This window comes from Apus apus, chromosome W (genome assembly GCF_020740795.1).
Source record: "Apus apus isolate bApuApu2 chromosome W, bApuApu2.pri.cur, whole genome shotgun sequence".
Lineage (NCBI taxonomy): Eukaryota > Metazoa > Chordata > Aves > Apodiformes > Apodidae > Apus > Apus apus.
The window spans coordinates 5,339,014-5,356,836 of record NC_067311.1 but is presented as its reverse complement, the minus strand read 5'-3'; the positions used below and the strand labels follow the sequence as shown (position 1 = coordinate 5,356,836).

The 17,823-nt window shown below is 42.8% G+C and overlaps 1 protein-coding gene across 4 annotated transcripts in view; it reads right to left on the bottom strand.

The window, feature by feature from the left end:
- Positions 1-17,160, bottom strand: part of LOC127395176 (ubiquilin-1-like) — a 44,275-nt gene extending 27,115 nt beyond the window's left edge. For all 4 annotated transcript variants that reach the window (XM_051641720.1, XM_051641717.1, XM_051641718.1 and 1 more), the window contains exons 1-2: positions 16,865-17,160; positions 2,751-2,902 (exon numbers count right to left, since the gene is read on the bottom strand). In XM_051641720.1, the coding sequence (XP_051497680.1) occupies positions 2,751-2,902; positions 16,865-17,023 (311 nt within the window). In that variant the 5' untranslated portion in view covers positions 17,024-17,160. The remainder of the gene's footprint in view (positions 1-2,750; positions 2,903-16,864) is intronic.
- Between the last annotated feature and the right edge of the window lie 663 nt (positions 17,161-17,823).

The following is a 17,823-nucleotide window of genomic DNA, read 5'->3' as shown; positions in this document are numbered from 1 at the left end:
TTCCTGAGGAGGATGGTGCGGCAAGAACCACCAGCCTGTGAACTGACTCTAAACCCCATCCCCCTGTGCCGCTGGGGGGAAGGAGAGAGAGAAACTGGGAACAAATTTGGGCCTGGGAAGAAGGGAGGGGTGGGGTAACATATGTAAGCACTGCTCTTTGTGTCTGTGTCCTGTGTGTGTTTGATCAGTGTGTAATTAAATTATTTTTGCCCAAGACCTTAATTGGTAAAGAACCCTCCTTGTCCTTTGTCTCGACCCATGAGCTTTTCTCCTCATCCCAGTGGGGGGGGGGGGGGAGGGAGTTGAGTGAGTGGCCATGGTGCTGTTCCTTTTGTTGTCGTGTTGTCCCAAACCACGACGTTAATGGCGAGCCAGCCAGGAGAGAGACCAGGAACCACGACAGACAGTTTAATAAGAGAAGGGGGGGAAAAAAAATCCCCCCCCCAAAACAAACAAACAAACAAAAAACAGAAAAGTGATGCGAAGACAATCGCTCACCACCTCCCACCAGCAGATCTATGTCCAGCCAGTCTCTGAGCAAGTTACTTTGGAAAAGATCCTCCCCAGTTGTATTGCTCAGCTTTGTCCCCATCCCAACTCTAGCCCATTCCAGATGAGGAAGGGAGTGATAGAGGGGCTTTGGTGGGCACCCAGCCAGGGTCAACCCACCACATTCCCAGAAGATCCTCATAAACAAACAGTTGATGTATATGGCTCAAACCAGGACAATGGGCTGGATAAACAGATGGTGAAGTGGATTGACAGTGGCATGAAGTCTAGTTGGAGGCCAGGAGCTAGTGGTGCACCCCACAGTTTAATACTGGGTCAAATCCTCTTTAAGATCTTCATTAACGATCTGGATGATGGGGGGGTGAGTGTACTCTCTGCAAGCTTGCTGATGACTCAGAACTCGGAGGAGTAGCCAATATGCCAAATGGTTGTGCTGCCATCCAGAGGGAACTACACAGGCTGCAGAAATGGACTGACAGAAACCTCATGAAGTTCAAGGGGAAGTGGTGAAAAGTCCCGCACCTGGGAAGGAACAACCCCAGGCACCAATATAGGATGGGGACCACCCAGCTGGAAAGCAGCTTGGGCAAAAAAAGGACCCGGGGGTCCTGGTGGACACCAGGTTGAACATGAGCTAGCATGTGCCCGTGTAGCAAAGAAGGCTAAATGGGATCATCCTGGGCTGCATTAGGATGAGTGTTGCCAGCAGATCGAGGGAGGTGATCCTTTCCCTCTACTGAGCACTGGTGAGGCCAGACCTGGAGTCCTGTGTCCAGTTCTGGGCTACTCAGTACAAGAGAGACATAGACATACTGTAGGGAGTCCAATGAAGGGCCACAAAAATTATGAAAGGACTGGAGCATGTCTCATATGAGGAAAGGCTGAGACTTGGGACAGTTTAGCTTGGGGAAGGGAAGGCCTGGTGGGGGGGGATCTCATCAGTGTATATAAATACCTGAAGGGAGGATGCAAAGAAGATGGAGCCAGGCTCTCGTCAGCGGTGCCCAGTGGCAGGACCAGAGGCAACTGACACAAATTGAAACACAGGAGGCTCTTGTCTGATCATAAGGAAAGACTTTTTTACTGTGAGGGTGAGTGAGCACTGGAGCAGGTTGCCCAGGGAGGCTGTGGAGTCTCCCTCCTTGGAAATGTTCAAAAGCTGTCTGGACATGGTCCCAGGCAACTGGCTCTAGGTGGCCCTGCTTGAGCAGGGGTGTTGAACCAGATGACCTCCAGAGGTTCCTTCCAACCTCAACCAGTCTCTGACTGTGATAAAACTTCATCCAGGTATCGTGGTTTAAGACCAGCCAGCGACTAAGCACCACATGGCCCAGAGGGATGGGAAGGAGAAAAATAAAAGCTTAATGTAAAATTAAGTTAAAGTCTTATTTAATCACAAGACTAATATCAGAATATCAATATTCTTTAATACTGTAAGAGCATGGTAACAATTACAAACATTTACAAAAATTTAATGCATTTAATAAACTAGCACATGTGCTAAAAGCTGCTTGTCCAATTCACATGCTCACCACACCTGTCTACTGCAGGGGCATAAGCATGGGCGCTACCATGCAGTGAATGAAACAGATCAAGGATTGTTCAGATTGTCTTCAGACTGTTATTCTGCACCAACTGTAACTAAGGAGTCGATTCAAGTGATTTAATAGTAACAGAATCACAGAATTTTTCTGGTTGGAAAAGACCTTTAAGATGATCAAGTCCAACCATAACCTAACTCTACCAACCATTAACCTAACTCCAGAGCTTAAACCATGTTCCTAAGCAACACATCTATATGTATACACCTCCAGGGATGGTGATTCAACAGCCTCCCTGGGCAGCCTATTCCAGTGTTTTATTACCCTTTCAGTAAAGAAGTATCTTCTAATATCTAATCTAAACCTCCCCTGGTGCAACTCTAACCTATTTCCTCTTATCCTATCAGTTATTACTTGGGAGAAGAGACAAACCTCCAGCTCACTACAACCTCCTTTCAGGTTGTAACAGCTTTGTTTAGAAGATAATATTAGCTTTCAAAATGCGTATGTATAATATCTAGGGACACAACATTACATAATTTGGGTTGTTTCTCTTGTTCAATAGCAGGAGTATTTGTACTGCTTTTGAATGCATTTTAGTCAAACATAGGTTTGCTTAACAGAAAGCTATGACACTAGGAATTAAGAATATTTTTACTACTTAGAGATAAAAATACAATTGCTCATCAGTCAGGTTACCTGTTCTGCGTTTTGATGACCAGGTGAACAGTGAGCCCATCGTGAATCCCATGTTGAATCAAAGTATCTTGATCTTTTAATATTTTTCCAGCAAATATCAAAACAAGCTGATCAGCGTGGGACTTGAAATGCTTAGAGATTTCTTCCTTGAACTAAACAGAAGTTAATATTATATAGTTATGTAATTGAATACTGAACTGTTAATTTGTTTATAAGTTAAGGAAGAATAATTTTGCTCACATTTATTATATTAATCCACTTGCACAATATGTTTTGCTTTATACAATGTAGGAACACTTCACTAAGTTATCTCAACTTTCTTTTTATCCAAAGGAAGATGGGCAATTGTCCTGGTTGCTCAAACAGCAATCAAGTCATTATTTTTCTGTACAATTGAATTAAAGAGTTTCATATCTAGAACACTAACTATATAGCTGGCAATAACAAAAATTGGCTTCCATTTAAAGACTATATCGTCATTTCAGTCAGGCATGTACCCATGATGCAATAAATACACATCATTGAAACCACCCACTACTGACGTGTTGAGGATGCAACAACATGTTATGTTGAGTCCACATTTGTCCAGGCACTGAAAGGAACAATATCCTTTCTTCTTGGACTTATTACTGCTACCTTTTACATGTCAAAACTAGTAATCCTTTCCATACAATCAAAAATTACTTCTTAGGTGGCTCTGCTCTCTTATCCAACTCATGACAGTTACATGAAATGTGCTTCCAGCCCAGGACATGGTGAATAGCCACATATTTTAGCCGACTGTGAAATCATAACTTCATTAAAACAACTGAACCTGTGTCCTGGTTTGAGCCAAGATGAAGCCACTTTTCCTTTTACTGATTTTTTTTTCCTTCAGTAAGCTTTATTTTAACTAGTAGCAGAGTGTTCCAGCTTGGGCTGATAACAGCTGGAATGTTTTTGTAACTGCTGGGACTCCAAGGTCACGTCTTTGCCCTGTCGGCTCAGACACTATGGGGAGATCTATGACTCCTCCCCCGTCGGAGGCTGAATTAGACAGATAGCAAAATTGGCCAGAGATATTCCATTCCATGTATCTATGTAAGCTCAGAGGAAGGTCAGAGATCACAGGAGACAACTTCCTTCCTGCTTCTCCTTCCCTTCTCTTCCATCCACGGCCAGCATCCATGAGGGTCAGGAACACACGAGCCTAGGGATCAACAGTGATGGATAGACAGAGTCCTCCGTGAATGACAGCCATGAACAGAAGAGAAGGGGAGAAGAAAAAGGAAGGGGCTTGGCTTCCGTGATCCCCGACTTTATACTGAGTCTTATGTGCATATATACATATATATATATATATGGAATATTTCTGACCAAATTTGCCGTCTGTCTAGTCCACTCCTCCCTATGGGAGGGTTGCAGATACGACTCTTCTGCTCCTTTAGCATCTGAGGCTGCAGAGCAAAGGGTCCTTGATGTCTCGGCCATAACATAAACATTCCAGCATTATCAGTCCACTAGCCAGAAAACTTGCTACTAGTTAAGAGAACTCACTGAAGAAAAAAAAAAAAGAAAAAAAAAATCAGTAAAAAGAAAATTGGCTTCATCCTGGCTCAAACCAGGACAAATGTAAAAAGGCAAATATAAGAAAACCAAATCAATGTATTTAACATGACTATTCAGTAGACTAAATGTTTCTGAATGGATCTTAGGCAGTTAGGAAGCCCTCCAGAAGTTCACAATATTTAACATTTTTCAAGTAATATGGTCAACTTGATTTTTAAAATAATCCTATTTCAAACATCTTAGCGAACTCTCATACATGAACCCCAAATATTAATCTTACAATGACATATTATTAAATAATTACATTTTATAAGAGGTAGGGCTAAAAAATGAAACCCCCACTGTATTATACTCTGAAGGAGAGTCCCTAATTGAAAAGGTTTCTAGCATAGGAAAAGATAAAACAGATGCCCAAAAAATAAGCTTGATACACTACAGAGGTATGAAATCTCTGTGCCTGGGTAGCAGGTACCATTTGGTCAGTTAGAAGTCTGCTCACACAGAATTAGTTCCAGTTCTCAGAGAAACAACCTTTATACTCAATATTTAGACTTGCAAGCATTCTAGGAAGCCATTTAATCCATTCCTGCCTGAAGTGGATTACTTACCTATATTATTCAGACACTGTGGTGGCTTGACCTTGGCTAGCCACCAGGTACCCACCAAGCCGCTTTATCAATCACCCTCATCAATTGGACAGGAAAAAAAGGAAAATATGACAAAGGGCTCACAGGTCAAGATAAGGACATGGAAATCACTCAACAATTACAATCACAGGCAAAACATTCAATTTGGGCTATTTAATTTATTGCCAATCAAATCAGAGTAGGATAATGAGAAACAAGAACAAATATTAAACCACCACCACCCCACCACCCCTCCCTTCATCCTGGGCTCAACCTCACTCCTGAATTCACTACCTCCTCCCCCTGAGTGGCACAGGGGGAGAAGGAATGTTGGTTGCAGTCAGTTCATCACATGTTGTCTGCTGCTCCTTCCTCTTCACACTCTTCTGCTCCAGCGTGGGGTCCCTCCCATAGGAGACAGCCCTCCATGAACTTTTCCAACACAGGTCCTTCCCATGGGTTGTAGTTCTTCACAAACTGCTCCAGAACGGGTCCAATCCATGGGGTGCAGTCCTTCAGGAACAGATTGCTCCAATATGGATCCCCTGCAGGGCCACAGGTCCTGCCAGAAAACCTGCTCCAACTCAGGCTCTCCGTGGGGTCACAGCTTCCTTCAGGTCACATCCACCTGTTCTGACATGGGGTCCTCCATGGGCCACAGGGCAGATAACTGCTCCACCATTAACCTCCATGGGCTGCAGGGGGACAATCTGCTTCACCATGGTCTTCCTCACAGGCTGCAGGGGAATCTCTGCTCCGGCACCTGGAACACCTCGGTGTCTGCAGAGTTGTTTCTCTCACGTATTCTCACTCCTCTCTTTCAGTTGCTGTTGCACAGCAGTTTTTCCCCCTTCTTAAATGTTATCACAGAAGCACTACAACCATCAACTTTAGCCAGTGGTGGGTTTGTCTTGCAGCCAGCTGGCATTGGCTCTATCAGACATAGGGGAAGCTTCTGGCATCTTCTCACAGAAGCCACTCCTGCAACCCCCCCTCTCCCTGCTACTAAAACCTTACCATGCAAACCCAGTACAGGCATTGTTTATCCATCCTGTTCTCAGAAGTCCCCAGTGATAGAGACTCCATAGATTTTTTTCTTATAAATCTATTTCAGTGCTTCACTATCCTGTTCTTCATTGTCCTGTCCACCATGGACAGATTACTATTCTCCTCAGAATAAAGGGTTGCGGTACAGCTAATCTTTCCTTGAGGATTGTGTTTTCTAATCTAACCATTCCCACCACTCTCTGGATTTTCAAATCCAACCATATCTTTCTGTAAGCATGTGGCTCAAAACTGGCCACAATATTCCATATGAATACCCATATGCTGCAAGCCGGTACTGGGGGGCTTATGAGGGGAAGAAAAGAACAGTTTCCCACACCATACTTAGAACAAAAGGATATATTCCACATCTTGCAAGCTATATTCCAATTTACAAGTTGGAAAATATCAGTTTAACAGTGTTGTCTCATTTAACAGCTATAACCTCTAGACTCTTCTGCAGAGGAATTGTGTAGGCAGTTGCTTCCCACTCTGCATTTTTCTGGTTAATTATTCTTAATACTTTCATAGCTTAACCCTAGCCAGCAGCTAAACCCCACACAGACACTCGCTCACTCCCCCCTGGTGGGATGGGGAAGAAGGGTAAAAGTGAGAAAACTCATGGGTTGATGTCCTGGTTTGAGTCAGGATGAAGCCACATTTCCTTTTACTATTTTTTTTTTCTTCAGTAAGCTTTCTTTTAACTAGTAGCAAAGTATTCCAGCTTGGAATGATAACAAATGGTGGAATGTTTTTCTAACTCCTGGGACTCCAAGGTCACATCTTTACTCTGCCGGTTCAGACACTACAGGGAAAGCTATGACCTCCCCGCAGGAGGCTGAATTAGACAGATAGCGAAATTGGCCAGAGATATTCCATTCCATATATCTGCGTAAGCTCAGAGAAGGTCAGAGATCACAGAACACAACTTCCTTCCTTCTTCTTCCCTTCTCTTCCGTCCATGGCCAGCGTCCGGGGAGGACTCCATCCATCCATCACTGTCGACCCTTAGGCTCAAGCTCTCCCAACCCTCATCACTCTCCGCTTTCTATAGCAGCAGTCCAGAATTCTTCGGGACTGTTTGCAGCTAAGGAGAGTGCTGTGGGAGTTGCTGGGCGTGGGGGAAGGTGAGAGGCTTTTGCACATACCTGAACACCTTTGTATATAATTGTATATATTTTCTTTTATCATTAGTATTTCATTAAATCTGTGTAGTTTAGTTTTCAATCCAGCAAAGTCTCTCTCTCATTCTCTCTCTCCTAACGGAAAAAAACAGGCCTACTACTCAAGGACAATTCAAAGCAAAACAAAGGATGTGATACAAGGCAGGAAGAATGGGCAACAAGTTATGAATTGCCCCTAATGGTTATCGCCCTAACTTGGGACTCATGGATGCTAATTGGCTCTGAACATTAGTACATTCATAAAGAGAATGTAAAAGCATGCATTGCGGCAGTGACACTGACTGGATAGAGGGTCACTGGGGTATAAAAAGCGACGGGTTTTGCAGGTGAGAGTGGCCTGCTCGGGCTCTTCTTGCATGGGACACCCCCCTGCTGCGGAGTCTGGCACCGGGACTCTGCCGTGCCTGCTAGCCTGCCTCAGGAATCAAACCCAAGTCATAGCGGTGAGCACACCGGGTTCTGATCCCAGACCACCGGGACCTTCCCGCAGCCGTCGAGGTTGGGCCGAAGCCCACCCCCTTTTGCTGCCGGTTGCAGGGAAAACCAAGCCACTGCCGCTGAGGGGGAACAGCTGCTGCTGCCGAGCCTTTGGTCAGTTGGGGACAGCTATCCCAGCCGTGTCCCCTCCCAACTTCTTGTGAAGTGTGAGAAGCAGAAAAGGCTTTGATTCTGTGTAAGCACTGTTCAGCAATATCTAAAACATCCCTGTACTATCAACACTTTTTTCAGCACAAATCTAAAACATAGTCACATAGAAGCTACTATGAAGAAATTAAACTCTATCCCAGCCCAAACCAGTACAAATACACATTCCATTGCAACACAAAACCAGCAGAAAACTTCATAATTTGGTACAAAGTAAGTGCATAAGAATAAAGAACTAGCACATTGTGCCAGAACAGAGAGTCATGACATTTACCCAAGCTCATTTACTATCGTATTTCCACATTTTAGTTGTCTTCAGAATGCTAATGCAGTAGTATAATTAACATTGTCTACTTTATCCTAAACCTTGTTACACATTTTTAGAAGCAGTTATTTATCCATATGGTTAAGGAAACAAGACACAGAGCTTAACCACAAAGTATCTAATATTGCCAGTATGCAGGTATCAAAGCATATACACTTCCCTTTCTCTACTAACATGTAGTAATGGTAATTAATTAGATTATCTGTACAAACAGCACTTCGGTAAGAAATTAAACCAACAGCCTGTGTATCAGGACCACAAAAGAACACCTACAATAATGAATGTGGATGATCCATATGTGCAAGAGATCTCTTTCCAGTCAGCATAAGATGACTTATGAATATTGAGCCACATTTTTGTCTAACAGAAGCATATCTACATTAAAAGCTCAACAGAGCTGCAAAAAAAGTCTTATGTCTCTTCATCAGCATCTCTTACATTCACTAAATCTCAAAACTTCTGAACCACAGAAGGGTTTGGGTTGGAAGGGACCTTAAAGATCATCTAGTTCCACCCCCCTGCATAGGCAGGGACACCTCCTACTAGACCAGGTTGTTCAAAGTCCCATCCAACCAGGCCTTGAACACTTCCACAGAACCAGCCATTCTGTTTGATGGCTCATCCACAACAGAAGACCATACAAAACTTAGGTTACCATCTAAGATATTTTGCAAATGAGTCTCCTGATTACTGCTAACAAAGTGTCACGGTTTGACTCAGGTCCGACAACAATGCTCTCGATCCCCCCCCCCTCCCACCCAGGTAGGGAAGGAGAGAGAGAAAAAGAGAGAGACTTGCCTGGATTGAAAACTAAACTACACAGCTTTAATTAAACACTAATGATATAAGAAAAAATATACAATTATATACAGATATGTTCAGGTATGTGCAAGAGCCTCTCGCCTACCCCCACCCCCAGCAACTCCCACCACACTCCCCTTGAGCTGGAACAGTTCCGAGAAATCCCGGAGCTGCTGCTGGAGAAAGCGGAGAGTGATGTGGGTCAGGAAAGCTCGAGCCTAAGGGTCGACAGTGCTGAATGGACAGAGTCCTCCCCGGACGCCGGCCATGGACGGGAGAGAAGGGAAGAAGCGGGAAGGAAGTTGTCTTTTGTGATCTCTGACCTTCCTCTGAGCTTACGTAGATGTATGAAATTGAATATCTCTGGCCAGTTTTGCTGTCTGTCTAACTCAGCCTCCTATGGGGGTGTCATAGATCTCCCCGTAGTGTCTGAGCCAGCAGAGTGAAGGTGCGACCTTGAAGACCCAGCAGTTAGAAAGACATTCCAACGTCTTATCAGGCTTAGCTAGAACAGCGTGTTGCTAGTTAAAAGAAAGCTTACTGAAGGAAAAAAAATCAGTAAAAAGGAAAATTGGCTTCATCTTGGCTCAAAACAGGACACAAAGATACCATCAATAACAGATTAGCACATTGTCACCATTTGACTCAGGATTAGCAACTAAACCAGTGACAATAATGCTCTCGATCCCCTCTGCCCTCCCACCCAGGTAGGTAAGGAGACAGGTAATAAAGGAGAGAGACTTCCCAGATTGAAAAGCTAAGCTAGACACCTTTAATTAAACACTAATGGTAAAAGAAAATATGTACAATTATATACAAGTGTGTTCAGGAATGTGCAAAACCCAGAGCCAATGCCAGCTGGTTGCAAGACAGACCCACCATTGGCCAAAGCTGAGCCAGTCAGTGTTGGTGGTAGTTCTTCTGTGATAACATACTTAAGAAGAGAAGGGAGGGAACCCAAACTGTGCAACTGCAGCTGGAGAGAGGAATGAGAATATATGAAACAACACTGCAAACACCAAGGTCAGTGAAGGAGGGGGAGGAGGTGCTCCAGATGCTGGAGCAGGGATTTCCCTGCAGCCCATGGGGAAGACCATGGTGAAGTAGATTGTCCCCCTGCAACCCATGGAGGTCCGCAGTGAAGCAAATATCCACCTGCAGCCTGTGGAGGACTCTATGCTGGAGTAGATGGAAGCCCTAACCCTGTGGAGAGCCTGAGTTGGAGCAGGCTCCTGGCAGGACCTTTGACCTCACAGGGGACCCATGCTGGAACAGTCCATTCCTGAAGGACTGCACACCATGGAAAGGGCCCATGCTGGAGCAGTTCATGAAGAACTGCAACCCATGGGAAGGACCCACACTGGAAAAGTTCATGGAGGACCATCTCCCATGGGTGGGACCTCACACTGGAGCAGGGGAAGAGTATGAGGAGGATGGGCAGAGACAAAGCGTGATGAACTGACCGAAACCCCCATTCCCCATCCCCTGTGCCACTTGGGGGGAGGAGGTATAAAATTCAGGAGTGAAGTTGAGCCCAGGATGAAGGAAGGGGTGGGGGGAAGGTGGTTTAAAATTTGGTTTTATTTCTCATTTTACTCCAATTTGATTGGTAATAAATAATTTCCCCAAGTAGAGTCTTTTTGCCTGTGATGATAATTGGTGAGTGATCTCTCCCTGTCCTTATCTTGACCCACAGGCCCTTTGTTATATTTTCTCTCCACTGTCCAGCTTAGGAGGGACAGTGATAGAGCAGTTTGGTGGGCACCTGGCCACCAGCCAGGATCAACCCACTACACCTACCCTTACATCCAAACATGAAAATGAAACTCACTCTGGATAAAAGTATCTGCAAACAAAGGACTTTAGAGAGTATTATTTAAATAGGTATTCATATTTTCTTGTACCTGTCAGTCAGAAAACATTTGCCAAGTACCTTGGTTAGATAGATGCATCTTGAAAAATATCAATTAATTCAACTGTCAGGGAAGTCAATATACTTTCTTCTAAAGGTTTCTATGCTATCAAACAGCAAGTTACCATTGTTCTATATCACTTTTAATATTGTTTCCAAACTCTGAGAAAAATAAAATTACTTAAGTGCTGAATAGTTAAACAGGGTTTCTTTATTTCAAAGAAATTTGAATAATTGGAGCACATTGTTGCAGAATGGCTTGAGCAGCAGGGCCATGGGTCCCTGCTATCTCCTCGAGAGGCCTTGAGAGTGTAGCACAAATAGCAGCTGTACAAGCAATCTCTTTTTTTAGCCTAACACAAGTATAAACAATCTCTGTTAGCTTAAACTAACTCAAGGACAAGGTAGAGAAGTAGAATGATAGAAAACAAGGAAGAACCCTGGAACTCAGATGTGTGTTACTATCCAGTAAAATCACTGCAAGTAGTTGCCGTCCAGTGAAATCACTACATGTGGTTACTAGCCAATGAATTCACTACATGTGGTTACTAGCCAATGAATTCACTACATGTGGTTACTAGCCAATGAATTCACTACATGTGGTTACTAGCCAATGAATTCACTACATGTGGTTACTAGCCAATGAATTCACTACATGTGGTTACTAGCCAATGAATTCACTACATGTGGTTACTAGCCAATGAATTCACTACATGTGGTTACTAGCCAATGAATTCACTACATGTGGTTACTAGCCAATGAATTCACTACATGTAGGTTTGGAAAAGGGTATAAAAGTAACACTGTGTGTTCAATAAATCGAAGCTTGCTTTATCAATCACATTGATTCTGGACTGCTTGCTTCCCTCGCCACCGGCAGCACATTACAAGGCTGACTCCATAAACAGACACAGATGTATCAATGATGTGCTTCAGTGCACTGAGACATAAGATGGTGAAAAAAACAATGCTTTAACTTTGGTGCTAAACAATTAATGCACTCAAGTTCCTTTAGTGCTGACAGAAAGCTAGATTGCAATATTGAAAAATAACAACAGATTGGAGTATATTAATTTAAACCTCTTTTGGTCATACCATTAAGTAATCCCTGGACTACAGGGAAGGCAGAACTGGTTATGTTAAAAGAACTGAAATTAAGTCGTCTTTATGAAATAAAGCATTATAAGAAATATTAAAAGCATACACAAGTTAAGAAAGATGTTCCACTATCAAATCACTCAATGCTCCCTTTAACATGTACACGTGACCTTTATATGCCAAACATGGCAAATTTGTGATTGTGAAAACTAGGCACAAATCTGAAACATCGGATTTATAAATAAAATTTGAATAAGTATTTTAAAATAATAAAAGAGAATACAACTCTAACGAGATCCCCATTTGTCAATGAAGAGAGTTCCAACACAATGCATATTTACACATACAGTTCAGTAGGTAAGTTTATTTACAATTCAGTGTAGTACAGAAAGCACAGTTTTCATGCATATAATTAGTTTTAAAATATACTACATGCTGATAATAATAATCTATTACTACTGAAAACTATATTCCTCACTGAAGAAAGATTGAAGATAAATCAAAATTGAGATAAAATAATTTAACCTGTTTTATATGGTTATATGAACTTAATTTGATTTCACTAACTTTTCCAAACAGACATTACAGACTGGAAAAAAAGGAGAAACATAACTTCCATTTTCAAAAAGGGAAGGAAAGAAGACCCAGGGAACTACAGGCCAGTCAGTCTCACCTCTGTGCCCAGCAAGGTCATGGAGCAGATCCTCCTGAAGGCTCTGCTAAGGCACATAGAAAACAAAGGGTGATTTGTGACAGCCAACATGGCTTCACCAAGGGCAAATCCTGCCTAATTTGGTGGCCTTATACAATGGGGTCATGGCATCAGTGGACAAAGGAAGAGCAACCAACGTCATCTACCTGGACCCGTGCAAAGCCTTCGACACCGTCCCACACGACATCCTGGTATCAAAAATGGAAGAGTATGGATTTGATGGATGGACCACTCGTTGTGTGGCTGGATGGTCACACTCAAAGAGTGGTGATCAATGGCTCAATGTCCAAATGGAGACCAGTGACAAGTGGTGCTCCCCAAGGGTTGTTACTGGGACCGGTGCTGTTTAATATCTTTGTCAGTGACATGGACAGTGGGATCGAGTGCACCCTCAGCAAGTTTGCTGACAGCAAGCTCTGTGGTGTGGTTGACATACTGGAAGGAAGGAATGCCATCCAGTGGTACGTTGACAGGCTTGAGAGGTGGGCCCATACCAACCTCATGAAGTTCAACAAAGCCAAGTGCAAGGTCCTGCACCTGGGTGTGGGCAATCCCAAGCACAAATACAGGTTGGGCGGAGAATAGATTGAGAACAGCCTTGAGGAGAAGGACCTGGGGGTGTTGTTTGATGAAAAGCTCAAACATGAGCCGGCAATGTGCGCTTGCAGCCCAGAAAGCCAACCGTATCCTGGGCTGCATCAAAAGAAGCATGGCCAGCAGGTCGAGGAAGGTGATTCTCCCCATGTACTCTGCTCTTGTGAGACCCCACCTGGATTACTGTATCCAGTTCTGGAGCCCCCAACAGGAAGGACATGGAGCTCCTGGAGCAAGTCCAGAGGAGGGCCACAAAGCTGATCCAAGGGCTAGAGCGCCTCTGCTATGAAGACAGTCTGAGAGAGTTGGTGTTGTTCAGCCTGGAGAAGAGAAGGCTCCAGGGAGTCTTTATAGCAGCCTTCCAGTACCTGAAGGGACTACAGGGAAGCTCGAGAGGGACTTTTTACAAGGGCATGTAGTGATTGGACAAGGGGTAATGGTTTTAAGTTGAAATAGGGTAGATTTTTATTAGACATTAGGAAGAAATTCTTTAGTGTGAGGGTGGTGAGACACTGGAACAGGTTGCCCAGAGAAGTTGTGGAAGCCCCCTCCCTGGGAATGTTCAAGTGCAGGTTGGACAGGGCTTTGAGAAACCTGGTCTAGTGGAAGGTGTCCCTGCCGATGCAGGGGGGTTGAAATTAGATGATCCCTAAGGTCCCTTCTAATCCTAACCATTCTATGATTATTCTGAAATTTTCAGATAATCATAGTATTGACAATAATTCTCTGCAAGAACTGCAGACTATTAAAATTAATAGCACGCATTTGCTATATCCAAACTCTGTTATCCTAATAATAAAAAATGTAAAGCAATCTATGTTATTCTCTAAGAGTTATAGTGTTCACAAAATTCATACCTTGATGTCTTTAAGTCTGCATACATGCTGATGGACAGTTAACTCTGAATCAATTACAATAACATCTTGAATGTTGCCAATGTTGTTATGTTGGCATTCTAAGAATGCCTACAGGGTAGAGTAAATGAAGAAAGTAAAATCACTCAAAGAATTCAAGTTATTCACTAAGAAGACACAGTAACGAACAAGTAGTCTGTAATGTGACTTCTCACTCTCCCTTCGTATATTAGTTTCACCAAAACACACTATTAAGTCAAGCCCATAGAACCCACAAAATAAACCAAAGGAAAACAATGAAAGACAAACAGAGCTAACTGAGCTAAAGTCTCCTGTGTATTTGGATTTCAAATCATCAGGCTTATAGGTATTCATCTTTACCTACCATATGAATAGAAGTCTTTGTGCAGAGCAGCGTGTAGGCCTCCAAGTTCAGTATCATGCCAAGTCAATAAAGCAAATATTTGGTCCTTGAACTAATACTGAGCTAAGCTGTGCTCAGCATAATCAAATAAGTTGAGTGGAAAACAAAGACAGATGGGTGACACAATCAACTGACCTCCCAGAGTAGTTTGGTACTTGAGGGTTATTTTCTATTCTAACCTATGTACTCCCTGTTCTAGAGGCACAACATAGGATCAGCAATAACGAACCCTATGTTACTGAAGACTTCTATCATAGGAAAAATCTTCCTCAACTTTGAACGGATGCAAACCTGACTTACATCAATGGAGCAACATAAAATAAACTTTATTATTTAGCCCAAATAACCCAAAATATTTATCTAAAAGTCTTAGGGTTTTGGCTGTATTCTGAAGTTATTGTAAACAAAAACAAGTCACTAAGTCACAATATTAGCTACAGGAACACACAGCACAATAAAAGCTTTCAGTTCAGTTGTACCACTTTAGGCCTTCTTCCCCCCCTCAGTGGGACAGACATTCCCCACTTGCTGATCCCAGATGCATTTGAACAGATGCTCAATTTGTTTATTTGAGGCTAACCTATTTTCAGGGCTGTCGCTAGAAATATCACATCTATTGTTATTATGCTATATAATGCTTATTATTAACAATAACTTATTTTAACAGTTTAAGAAAAACAGCCATTTTTTGTGTGTGTGTGTGTGCTAGCTGTAACTTTGTCCAGGAATCAAAGCAAATGGCTGACCCATAGGGGCAGCAGCAGTTTTACTTCACAGGAAGATTAAACTGCAAATCTAATCTGTTAATATCAGCTCAAAGGGATACCAAGACAATATTTAAAGTTTAAGATATCTACAAAAGATTAAAACATTTTAAAGAAATATAATCTATTAATCGCTTAAATTTTTATTATTGTTTTCAGTAAAAAAATATGGGTTTATTAGCTTGTAAAACTATTTAAGTTTTTTAAGACAACCGTCTGCAAGAAAAACCCAATATCCTCACTGGGACTCACATTTGAAATGTTATTAAAGTTCGATATATTACAAATTCACATCTTAAATTAGTCGGGTTTTTTTTATAATTCCTAAAGTCCCTAATATTATTGCAATCCAAATGCTTTTCAGGACAAATGTAATCCTTAAACTAGAATCAGCATATTTTATGGAAAACAAAACGCCATTATAAAGAATTTTGCCACTAGGTGGCGCAACAGCATCTAAAATCCATAGAGCCAGCACCCTGGCTAGAAAATCACTCGGAGCTTTTTAACTTACGTTTTGCAATTCCCCTCTGACTCATCAGCAACTAATGATTCAAAGCTCCATTTCTGTACATCAGTTGCACTCTTTCATATTTAACCGTTTTTTTGGTGAGGTTTGCAGTTACCAACTGCACCAAAAAATAACATGATGTCAAGTTGTATACATGGAATTTCAGATAAATTTTATAGAAAATCAAGCGAGATCTGAATCTCCCTCAGGCAACTTCACCTTTTAAAGTATTGTAGCATAGCAATATCTACATCCTTCACAAGTAGGAGAGACCGGCTTTACAGATAACTGCCTTATGCTTTGACCACACCTTTCCTATAATTTGTAGTTTCCTATTCTAAATAAATTAAGTCCTGGTAAATACTCACATAGAAGGCCACAAAAACCTGAAGTCCTGCAGGAAACAGTGTCAATGATTCAGTAGGTGCCACTGTTTCTCTTGAACCAAAGACCCAATGAGATACTAACTTTTGTAAAAACTTAGAACAAAGGCCTTAACAGTTCAGAGTTATCAGACATTAGTACACTGAAGCACAGCAGAAGCTGTACTTTATTTGAAGTGGAAGTTTTATATAGTCTAAAGACATGGCTTTTCTAAAATTAAGAGATCTTTACCATAGCCTACTCACTGTTTCTAAAACAAATTTTAGATCAAGATAATTATTGGCCCTACAGCACTGCCACATAGGTGATTGCATATGTTTTCTGCAGTTGTACTAATTAGCCAGCAAGCCTCCTACTGCCAAACTGAGTCAACTCAGCAGGGCAACTCAGAATTACGAAACGAGCTACGTCCACCTTCCGGGCTGGCTCTCAGCATCGCAACAGGGAGAAGCCGTAAAGGAAACAACGCAGATTGCTTTACCACTCCCGGTAGCCTCAGTTAGCAGCGACCTACCACAAGACCGGGCCAACCCCGATACTCGCCCAACAGCGCTGAGAACAGCTCGAATAAGCAGAAGCTGCTTTGTCATCGCGAAGGGCCCTCACCCTCCAGCGTGGGAGACAGAAACCCCAGGCCAGGGCTCTTCCCCCTGGCTACGCTCCCCACCCACGGCCTCAAACCCCTCACCTCCTGGATGCTGCTGGTCTCAGGCACAGCGAACTCTTCTTTCTCCTTGGGAGTCTTCACCGTGATTTTGATGATCCGCGGCTCGGCAGCAGCGAAGCCCCGAGTGGAGGACTCAGAGGAGCCCTGAGCCCCCGCGGAGCTCTCGGCGCTCTCCGACATGGCGGGCGGAGCCTGACTCGCTCCAACCACACGGTTTCAGACGAGTCCTCCGCGCCACAGCCTCACGCCCAAAGCGGCGAACAGAAACAACCCAGCTCACCCGTGGCGCTCACTGATGACGCCCCGAACCGGGGAAGTTACTAGAAAGGGGGAGCTGTCTGCCCGGGTATGGGTTCGCCTTCAGCACGCTTGCGCGCTAGGGGCGGTAGTTTGGAGATTTCAAATCTTAAAAAGAGACAGTGCCAAATAGTTCCCTAAACTGACATAAGGAAGTTTAAAATTTATTTTCAGACATAGTCAAGTGGCTTCAGTGCTCTGAAGTACCAAGTAATTTATTAGTTTTACAATATTGAAGTGTTTATGTCCTACACATAATTACACTCTTACATATAATATAATGCACGATGATATTGTATGAAGTAACAAAGCTGTACCATGACCTGTATGACTTTCATGTTAAAAAGAGAGGGAGAAAAAGTATATACAGCTTTTGAACCTATGTAAAGAGAGATCATAAAAATACCTTTTGCTTCCAGGTTACTTGTTTAGCATCAACCTAAGGATAAAACCTAAGATCTCAAATAAGAACCTTTTACTACTTTAAAAATAGAATTACTGTGGAAGCATTCCATATCTGGGAATCAGATTTTCCTCGAACTTAGACAAAAAAAAAGGACACCAAAAAAAACCCCCATACTACCCCCCCACCGCCCCTTTAATCTGTACTTAAATTTAATATCACCAAATTAGATCCTTTCCCCAAACATTAGTTATTTTCCTATCCATCAGATAGGAAATTC